The sequence below is a fragment of the Poromitra crassiceps genome (assembly GCF_964638095.1).
Source record: "Poromitra crassiceps genome assembly, chromosome: 23".
NCBI classification, from domain to species: domain Eukaryota; kingdom Metazoa; phylum Chordata; class Actinopteri; order Beryciformes; family Melamphaidae; genus Poromitra; species Poromitra crassiceps.
The window spans coordinates 15817652-15828297 of record NC_139639.1 but is presented as its reverse complement, the minus strand read 5'-3'; the positions used below and the strand labels follow the sequence as shown (position 1 = coordinate 15828297).

The 10646-nt window shown below is 46.3% G+C and overlaps 1 protein-coding gene across 1 annotated transcript in view; it reads right to left on the bottom strand.

Moving 5' to 3' along the window:
* LOC310797237 (low-density lipoprotein receptor-related protein 8-like) overlaps window positions 1-10646 on the bottom strand; it is a gene marked incomplete at both ends in the record, with an annotated part of 100749 nt that overhangs the window by 34836 nt on the left and 55267 nt on the right. Inside the window, 5 exon segments of the mRNA XM_083659593.1 lie at window positions 918-954; window positions 957-1196; window positions 1198-1266; window positions 1268-1306; window positions 1308-1318. Of these exon segments, the coding sequence (XP_083515719.1) occupies window positions 918-954; window positions 957-1196; window positions 1198-1266; window positions 1268-1306; window positions 1308-1318 (396 nt within the window).

Below are 10646 nucleotides of genomic sequence, written 5' to 3'. Positions count from 1 at the left end.
TGTGCGAGCCGCACAGCTCGATAATGAAATAGCGGGCCTATCTGGGCTTCACACTCTGGCTAGTGGGACAAGGGCCCGAGGGCTACCCCTCTCTGCTAGCAGCTAATAGGTAAAAAACCTGCTTTATCGCAAGCCTCCATCTTCACACAGTGTTTATCAGCTGAAACACATTCTTTACCAGAGACGCGTTCAGAAAGCCAACTGCCAGCAGAGCGCAAACGTGCTGCTACAGTAAGTGGCAAAGTAACGGCTCACGTGAGAAAGGAAATGTTTGTTGTGATTTGTAACCCCACTCTCCGTTCCCCGAGCAAACACATAAACACCTTGTCAGGAATGTTCTTCTTCTACATGTAAATATGCCGCAATTTGATGACACTTGTCTGAAGCTGCCTTTGGAGGGGATAGGTGTGACACGTGTGACAAGTGCATTCTGGTTAAAATATTGATACAGGTGTAATGCATGAGAGACTGACAGCTGAAGTGCTGCACTAGCAGGGGGGACCAGCCACCAGGGGGCTTTAGGTGGGCATCCTTCCATTGTCTATAAATTATTCACTTAATTCGCTCTGTCAGAAATATCTCAAAGATAGTATCATCTTTTAGATTTACAGTAAATGAGATGGAAAGACAACCAAGAATACAGAGAGAGAGAGACAGAGAGAGAGAGAGGGAGAGAGAGAGAGAGAGAGAGAGAGGGAGAGAGACAGAGAGAGAGAGGTGAGAGAGAGAGAGAGACAGAGAGGGAGAGAGACAGAGAGAGAGAGGGAGAGAGAGAGAGAGACAGAGAGGGAGAGAGACAGAGAGAGAGGGAGAGAGAGAGACAGAGAGAGAGAGAGAGAGAGAGAGAGGGAGAGAGAGAGAGAGAGAGAGAGAGAGAGAGAGATCGACTCATCCAGCTATAGAGAGAGAAGACTCACGGCAGTCGGACTCGTCGGACTTGTACCTTGCAGTCGGGGGTCGCCGTCGCACTTCCAGGCCAGGCGCACGCACTCCCAGTTGGCGCAGCGGAACTCCTGGGCGGTGCAGTTGGCGCGGCGGCGCGGGGCGTAGGGGGCGGAGCCGTCGCCCCCGCAGCGCTCGGGCCCCTCGTCCGAGCCGTCCGAGCAGTCGGGGTCTCCGTCACAGCTCCACATGAGCGGCACGCACTCCTCCGACGTGTTGCAGCGCAGGTGGTCCGGCCCGCACGTCAGCGGGCTCAGCGCACTTCAGCTCGTCGCTGCCGTCGCCGCAGTCGTCGTCGCCGTCGCACACGTACACGGCCGCCAGGCCACTTGCGGTTGCCGCACATGAACTCGCCGCTCGGGCACGGCCTTGACGTCTGGAGCGGGAAAAAACACAAAGAAAGAAACAGCAGTGTTGTTGAGTCGAGGGACCCAGAAACTCTCTGTTTTCCCCCCGTACATAATTATGATTCCACGCTTAATTAGATGAATCCAGGAAGAAGCCTCGCACGCAAATGAGGTCGTGTGTCTTGTATTTTTGGCAAAAACAAAGACAGAGGCAGCCATTGAAGTTCACCATCTTGTATTTTGCATCTACTGCTGCCTGTTCTCTCCCCTAATGCTGAAACGTAGAGCTGAATAGCTGTGATTTAAGTCATTTCTTATGCTTCTCTCGGATGAGCAGCTACCTGCCCAGCTTCTGACTGCTCACAAATAAAACATTTACATTTACATTTCACAAAGAGTTCCTCTCAGAGCAGAGGTGTGTTTACTTCACAAAAGAGCTCCTCTCAGAGCAGAAGAGTGAAGAGTTCCTCTCACAGCAGAGGTGTGTTTACTTTACAAAGAGTTCCTCTCAGACCAGAGGTGTGTTTACTTTACAAAGAGTTCCTCTCAGACCAGAGGTGTGTTTACTTTACAAAGAGTTCCTCTCAGAGCAGAGGTGTGTTTACTTTACAAAGAGTTCCCTCTCAGAGCAGAGGTGTGTTTTACTTTACAAAGAGCTCCTCTCAGAGCAGAGGTGTGTTTTACTTTACAAAGAGCTCCTCTCAGAGCAGAGGTGTGTTTACTTTACAAAGAGTTCCTCTCAGACCAGAGGTGTGTTTACTTTACAAAGAGTTCCTCTCAGACCAGAGGTGTGTTTACTTTACAAAGAGTTCCTCTCAGAGCAGAGGTGTGTTTTACTTTACAAAGAGCTCCTCTCAGAGCAGAGGTGTGTTTACTTTACAAAGAGCTCCTCTCAGAGCAGAGGTGTGTTTTACTTTACAAAGAGTTCCTCTCAGAGCAGAGGTGTGTTTACTTTACAAAGAGTTCCTGTCAGAGCAGAGGTGTGTTTACTTTACAAAGAGCTCCTCTCATACCAGAGGTGTGTTTACTTTACAAAGAGTTCCTCTCAGAGCAGAGGTGTGTTTACTTTACAAAGAGCTCCTCTCAGAGCAGAGGTGTGTTTACTTTACAAAGAGTTCCTCTCAGACCAGAGGTGTGTTATACTTTACAAAGAGTTCCTCTCAGAGCAGAGGTGTGTTTACTTTACAAAAGAGCTCCTCTCAGAGCAGAGGTGTGTTTACTTTACAAGAGCTCCTCTCAGAGCAGAGGTGTGTTTACTTTACAAAGAGTTCCTCTCAGACCAGAGGTGTGTTTACTTTACAAAGAGTTCCTCTCAGAGCAGAGGTGTGTTTACTTTACAAAGAGTTCCTCTCAGAGCAGAGGTGTGTTTACTTTACAAAGAGTTCCTCTCAGAGCAGAGGTGTGTTTACTTTACAAAGAGCTCCTCTCATACCAGAGGTGTGTTTTACTTTACAAAGAGCTCTCCTCTCAGAGCAGAGGTGTGTTTACTTTACAAAGAGCTCCTCTCATACCAGAGGTGTGTTTACTTTACAAAGAGCTCCTCTCAGAGCAGAGGTGTGTTTACTTTACAAAGAGCTCCTCTCAGAGCAGAGCGGTGAAGAGTTCCTCTCAGAGCAGAGGTGTGTTTACTTGTTGCCTGTGGTGTCTGAAATTGGGCTTCAATAATGGCTGCAGCTGCAGGCAGAGGAGAGGAAGAGAGAGATGTGTGGAGAAGCTGCATTCCAGCTGACTCCAAGTCGAAAATAAATAAGCATCAAAGAGAGAGAGAGAGAGAGAGAGAGAGAGAGAGATTGGGTTCCTAAACAGCAGCGATATAGTCGCAGCTACTGTGTGTCGAGAGGTGATATTGTATCACAGCCAGTGAGGGGAGAGAAAAAGATGGCTGGAGAAGAGGAGGAGGATGGAGGGAGGGGGTGATGTTGGTTGTCAGAAGAAGATGGTGAGAGGGTTCCTCTTCTGTGAAGAGGAAGATAATAGACTTCTCTCAGCAGTCCTGCTGTCCCTGTCCTCCCTGTCCTGAGGACCCGTATCTCTCCCTCTCTCAAAACACACACAGTGCCTGTGAGCAACAAAATAAGACTGGATACAGTTGAGTTCATCATAAACAACCCCTGCTCTCTCTCTCTCTCATCTCTCTTTATCTTGCTCTCTCCCTACCTTCTCTATGTCTCTCTACCTTTTTCAGCCTGGTCAATAGCATCCAGGCTGTGAGGAGAGTCAGGGCTCCCAGTGTGAGCCTCGCTGCAGAGAGGCCCACAGTGGGAGAAGCAGCATTTGATATTTATATGAACCACAGGGAGTTCAAGCTGCCCTTGGCTGCATATGGCCAGCTACAGGTGCCACTTTCAACCTTTTAAATGGAATCGGCACAGTTTAAAAGGGGTAAGCTAACATATTTTCTCAGTGGCACATCTCTCAAATATCGGCTTTTCAGGAACTGTGAAAAACAAGCGTTTAGAATTTAAAGTCGAGCTGAACCCAAGAATGACTTTTTTTTCCTTTTAGTTCAAATACCTGCAGTGCACCTATTTAATAATGTATGCAAAACAAATCACAACAATCTAATTTCTTTAGTTTTTCACACTTTTTCACATCAAAAGTTCATTTTTCAAGATTTCATTGATAACAGTAATGTACAGTTTGCTGACGTCACCTAGTAATATCAAATTTCTACCCCATTTCAATCAATCATATCAGGACATGCAGCTGTCAATCAAATCTTCATTTCTGGATAATTTTCTCTTCCAAATGAAGTCGAAAATGGCGCCTAGTGCCTGTCATCTGGCAGAATTCCTATCCCATAAACTAACTACTAACTTGGCCAATTGTTAGAAACATGGATAAAAAACAAAAACTATAATCTCTAAGAATGCAAAGAAATGTAACTGGCTCGTTAAAACGCGCATTCCAGGGATATCGTATCGTTATAGCAGCGATAATGGCGCGCGCATCCGAGAGCTTGGTTGTCAGGGGTCGCACTTCGGAGATTCCAGGCCGACGTGCTGCACTCTCCGCTCGGCAACACGAAGGCAGCTGGCTGCCTGCGGCTCGCTGAGCTCCACTCAGCCACTCAGCCTCCCGTCAAAAGGCTCTTCCCGAGGGGAGCGCCACAACACACTGAATCGCACTCGATTTGGAGGCGGAACACGCCAGGATTAGCCAAAGCCCAATCCAGTCCCCAGAATTGTCAAATAAAATCATCGACATGATACTATGACCCACCTCTCAACCTGTCATCTTAGACAAACTATGTTTTCAGTCTGAAACGGACTCATTATGCACGTGACGAACAGGTTCAGTTCCACTTTAAAATGCGTCTGTGCTGCACTTCAGCATTGATTGAAAGTGATTAGGCTGAGTGGCTGTCCTCAGTGGGCTGAAAAGCGTCCATATCAAGAGCACAATAATACAGAAATAAAGTAGTGTGGTAAAATAGAAAATCACAGGAAAATAAACGTCACTTTAACTGTTTCCACATGAGATACATCATCCTTACTAAACTTAAATTTGACCTGCATTTCTCCCCCACTTCCCACACATAAGTGCTTAATTAATTTCTCTGGGAGCTCGACAGAACAACATACTTCTCCAATCTCTCCACCAGCTCAGGAAACACAGCTGAAACAAAAACAAGTGTTGTGCATACAGTGAAAGGCTTTATCTTCATCAATATTAACCAAGTTCCATCTGAATCCGATGTGTTTTATAACGACATGACCTGCTATGCCTCTACCCTCACTCACTCCATACTCATCTGCCACTCAATTATGAAGAAGAACATTATGACCCAAGGGGAAGAGCATTAGTAAAGTACATGATCTGCCCTGGTTACACTGGAGAGTGGAGACACAACTTGTTTTCCGATGGGGCGAAACGGCACTTTGCATCAGTTGACTTTCGGAGCAATGCTGCCATCCGGCCAGTAGAGGGAGAACATTAGTAAAAAAAAAAAACTGGGTCATCATTAGCTACACAGAAGAGACGAGTTGTGACTGTGCTGATAAAACCAGCCACTGATGCCAACATGGTGAATTTGTCGCTCGATTTTGAGCAACTTTTCTCACCAAAACCTATTTTGAAAAAGACAAACAGCTACTTTTGGGGGGGAAATGTTGCTGTATCCCTGAACACTTGGCAACAAGCACAGGGTGCTTGCAGGTCTGAAAGGTTCTTTGCCACAGCCTTCTCCTTGAGCTCCAAGTCTCACGAGAGTTGTTGAGATGTTGCAGTGAGCTACAGCTAAAATAAAGAAATAAAAATGTAGAAAGTTGACGTACTCCAACACCACAAACTCCTCCTGGGACTCCTCTCTCCATGCAACTCACAACAACAACAACAACAACAACAAACAAACAGAGCGGATCAAGCGACGGGTAAAGAAAGACATTTTATTTCTCTGTAGGGTCATTTCCACAGTGTTGTGAGATAGAGATACACACCACCATCAGTGCAATCTCGCTCAATAGTGGACCAACGTTTTTTGTCTCGATTAGTCACTTAGACACCAAAAGTTGGGAAAATAGGGTCCAGGTTGAAAAATACCAAAGTTACCCTTCAAGGAAAACCCAACTTTTACCTGCTGACTATAAAATAACAGCACAGACACTTAACAACGCAGCCTTAGAAAATACAGGAAACACTAGTTAATGAGCCATTTTCTAAATGAACAAAAAGTCATCTCCTTCACCTCTATACTGAATGAACTGAGAGCACAGTGATTACTGTCTCCTCCCTCCTTCTAGATTCCTTGCGTGGGAAGAACTCTACCATGAGTACCACTGTATCTGCTTTTACATAGAGAAGTCAAAGGTATTTTGTAACTGTATGGGCCAGTCAGCCAATCAGAAGCTGGCGGTGCGACCCAGTTCTCTCTCTCTCTCTCTTTCTCTCTCTCTTTCTCTCTCTCTCTCCCTGGCTGCTTTGATGAGAGGAAATGGTTGCCGGCGGCAACCACTGGCTCAGAGGTAGAGGAGAGTCATGACTGGTCACTCCAGTCCCATTCATCTTACAGCGGTGGGTCACAATGCACAACGGAGAGACAGGATAAAGAGGGAAAGCAACAAAACTGTGTGTATGCGACTGAAACAAAAGTGGAAAAAGAACATCTAAAAAGAAAGACATCCAGAGTGTGTGTGTGAGCGGAGTCATTAGCAGAGTCTCTTGATCGGCCCGCCCTCTAATGCACCTGAGCATATCAATCAGTGTCGTCTGCGTAGCTTAACGACTGCTTGGCCGGCTCATAGATATTCATAGATATGGACTCAGACAGGGGCTCACTGCAGCCGCAGCCTTGCTCCACTGCAGGAAGGTCACTGGGACAGGACACACACACACACACACACACACACACACACACACACACACACACACACACACACACACACAGACAGACAGTACAGACACACACACACACACACACACACACACACACAGACAGTACAGACACACACATACTGTACACACAAACACACACACACACACACACACACACACACAGTACAGACAGACACATGCACGACGCACGCACACTAGGGATGGTAAGAGTCACCAAATCGCGTCGCACCGGCATAGAAGTTCAAAATGCAAGTGTGTCGAATCGCATCGTATCACACTGAATCGCATTGCGTTGAATCAAATCGCGTTGAATCGCACCGCATCTGGGTGAATCGTATCGTATCGGTAGTCGCTTCATACTGTATCTTTAATGTATCGGATGGTTGGCAATGCATCGAGATGTGTCTCGCATTCGGCACATCACTGATGCACACAAGACAGACAGAGAAACACACGCACACATGCACACACACACACACAGACACACACACACACACACACACACACACACACACACACACACACACACACACAGACACTCGCACTGACAGTTCAGACAGGTCACTGCGCCTCACCAGGGAACCAGCTGAATGGCTGACCTTTCCTGTGCTGCCAGAGTCAACAGAGCCGTGATGGAGAACAGACAGTATCAATGGAGAGCAGATAATAGAGGATGAGCCGGGACACAGGCGAGGGGGCTGAGGGACTTTCTTTTTCCGTTAACTCTAATATCATTATTGACTGTGAAGGCCAGCTACCAGCAGAGGGCCGGCCGGGAAGGGCAAAGGAGACGCGCGGCGCATAATGAACCACCACTGAGGCAAAATATTTAGCTAATGAAAACCCAGTCGACACAGAAGCCCCACAAATCCCAATACTCTGACTGACGGGATGAAATCGGGAAGGAAATTGCATCTGCGGGAGTAATTGACGAATTAAGGAAATCAGAATTCACAAATTCAGACATATAACCAGCAGATAAAACACACCATTCCAAAGCCTCCCCTTCAGCCTGGCAGCAGATCCCAGCAGACAGACAGAGAGAGGCCCGGTGAGTAAGTGCACATTAGACTCCACATCACTGGGAGCTGAGTAAAGTACACACGCACACACGCACGCACACAGACACACACACACACACACACACCACACACACACACACACACACACACACACACACTTACACACACTTATCTTTTGGAGCCACTGCTGGTTAATGTAATGTTAATCAGGAGGAGCTTTCTCTGGTGAGGGCTAGATTCTACTTAATACATAATTCAACATGTGGGTGAGTCAATTAGCGGGAAGCCTCGACAACATTTACCTTTGTGCGGCGGCTAATGTGCTCTGCTCATTTCCACTAATAGGAGAGCACACTGGGCGCACACTGGATGCGTTCCACCTGAGTCAGTGTCGGGAGCGCACTAGCGCAGTCTCTCCAGCAGGAGTTGTCTCTCCGGGGGTAAATACAGCGAGTCCAAATTGTAAACAGGATTACGATGGAGCACCGTCCGCTTTGGGACCCGCACTTTCAGAGTGTGCTCAGAAAAGCATCAACCAGAAACTAAACAAAAGCAGGCTTGTATTTAGCAGAGATGAGTGCTGAGCGAGTGAGTTTATTTAACCTACACTACAGAATGAATGGTGCTTTCCACATAGTACAAACTACAAAGAGTGGCAGAATGTTAATGAATTAGAGGAAAGTATTTGAAAGTCAATTTATTTTCTTTAATTGACAACTCCCCTAACACCAACTGATTGGTACTCCAATTAGTTTAAAACAAACACTATCAGTTATTAGCGTAATACTGTTTCACTCAGCTCTGGTCTCAAAAATCAATTGTTCTCTTGCGTTCAGTGATGAATTAAAGTATCAACGTTAAAGCTTTATTGCGCAACCTTTACATATAAATGTAAATGTCCGTTACATTCAAACACTTGCCAGATGACTTAATTCCCACAATGTTCATTAAGCCTATGACAGCCAGCTAAGGCCTTGGCCACACTGATCCGTCAGAAAATGGACAGAATTATTGAACGGACAGATGTCTGTCCGATGAGAACTGAGTCTACATCAAACCCCTCGCCGAAAGCGCCGGGGCTGCTCCGCGGCCGGTGAGCCTGCCTGCGCAGCCTGCGTGCAGCTCCTTGGAAATGTGACTCAATGCAAATGACATGAACAGCGCGACTGCGCGAGTATAATATAATGTAGATCACGTGCAGATAACTGGAGAGAAGTATATGCACTACATCTCCCCTTGGACTAACTTCTAGTCACTGAAATCCTAGTGAAATCACACAATTTTACTCATTTTGCTGGGGAATCCCTTATAGCCTCGTTCACCGCCTCAGCCATCTTCTTTGAAAAGTTGAAACAAATCTCGGAACGCCTCCTCTCGAGACCTCGACTCTGATTGGCTAAACGGACAGTGACTATCCGACCATCCGATACGTCCGTCCAGAAAAAGTTCATCCCTCTTCAACTTTCTGTCCATCAAAACGTATGCAAATTTTCTGGATACGTACGCTTCTGAGTGCTCCACGGACAGTCGGACAGTTGTCATTGAAAATGAATGGAAGTGAACAGAGAAATGAACGCACACGGACAGACACCATGGATCAGTGTGGCCAAGGCCTAACTCTGTATTTCACAGTACTAGCTTTTAAATCTCATGTCGCCCGTTGGGAACATTCCCGCGCTGACCTGGAACATACACACTAGAGACTTCCGCCCGGCAGGGCCGGCTAACTTCCAGTTAGCCTTCTGCTAACTTGAATGTGGATCAAATAATTCAATCGTGCGGCTCTTCCAGAGTTTCCAAATGTTATCTATTATGTATCACGTGCTCCTCGGATTGTCCCATTTCCCAAGTTAAGAAGTCATACTTCTGACTTTGGTGTGTTCATGAGCTTTTAAGTCGTAATGTAAAAAACATAGATGCTACAAAGGACATGTGTGACAACGAAGAGCAAACGAAATGGTCGGGAACTAATTTCCCCAACGCCACATGAATGCAGCGCAAGTATGCTCACTGCCAGAAGGGGGAGACAAAGGTTCTGCACTATTATAACTTTAATGGGGGGGTGGGGGGGGCTAATGTCAGTCATTGTGACTTTGATCTCATCAAATGTTGATGCTGCAATGAAGGTTTTACTGAACGTGACAGAACGTGCAATATGGCAGCAATTGTTTACAGAGGGAGAGTTCCATCAACATCTGATGGCCAATGCTGTCCATTCAGCTCTATACATGTATATGTGGCTCTATATACTGTATGTGATTTAACATGGAAATTAGGTTCCCACTGGATTGTTCTCTCTTGTGACTCACTCCCCTACATTTGCTAGTGAGTAAATATATGCAGTGCCTGCGCTGGTGTGAGGGTAATGCATTTGCAAAATATAGCTTGTTCATAAAAATGTTTTACTGGTAATCTGTTAAGCTGCTCCTGCATCAGCATGTTTGCCCATCTAACAAGCTGAGTGTCCATGTGGAGCAGAGGCATTTCAAGAGGGGGCGTCTGTTGTATTCTTACCACCATTCATTCATCTTAATGCAAACACACAGCAAGGCTGCTGCAGCTTTGAAGCTACCTTAGGCCGGCAAATTAAACAGCTGCTGTGAGACTTGTCCAGGCCGGTAATTTCCACTCCTCCTCCCTCACCGCACTTCATCTCTGTGAATTAAAGATCTGAAGCCTTCGGCCGCTGGTAAATAGAGTAATACAACACGTTTGTTTTTCTTTTTCACACACGAGGCGCCAGGAAATCAATTCTCATCTTTGCCCAGCTGAAATCCTGTGAACTGTGTAAGCCTGGGTTATTTTAAGATTGCATTCTCTCCGTTTTTCCCATTTACAGCTCTTTTGGCCACAAACGCAACACTGAACGATCCCCAGTCAGTACAGGATTCCTCAGGGTTATCTTATAGAAGCTTATATTTAAAAGCTTCTTGTCCTTGATTAAATTTCTGTCCAGGAAGAATCCCAAAGATCCCAAAGGTCCCCATCCCCATGTCCTCAG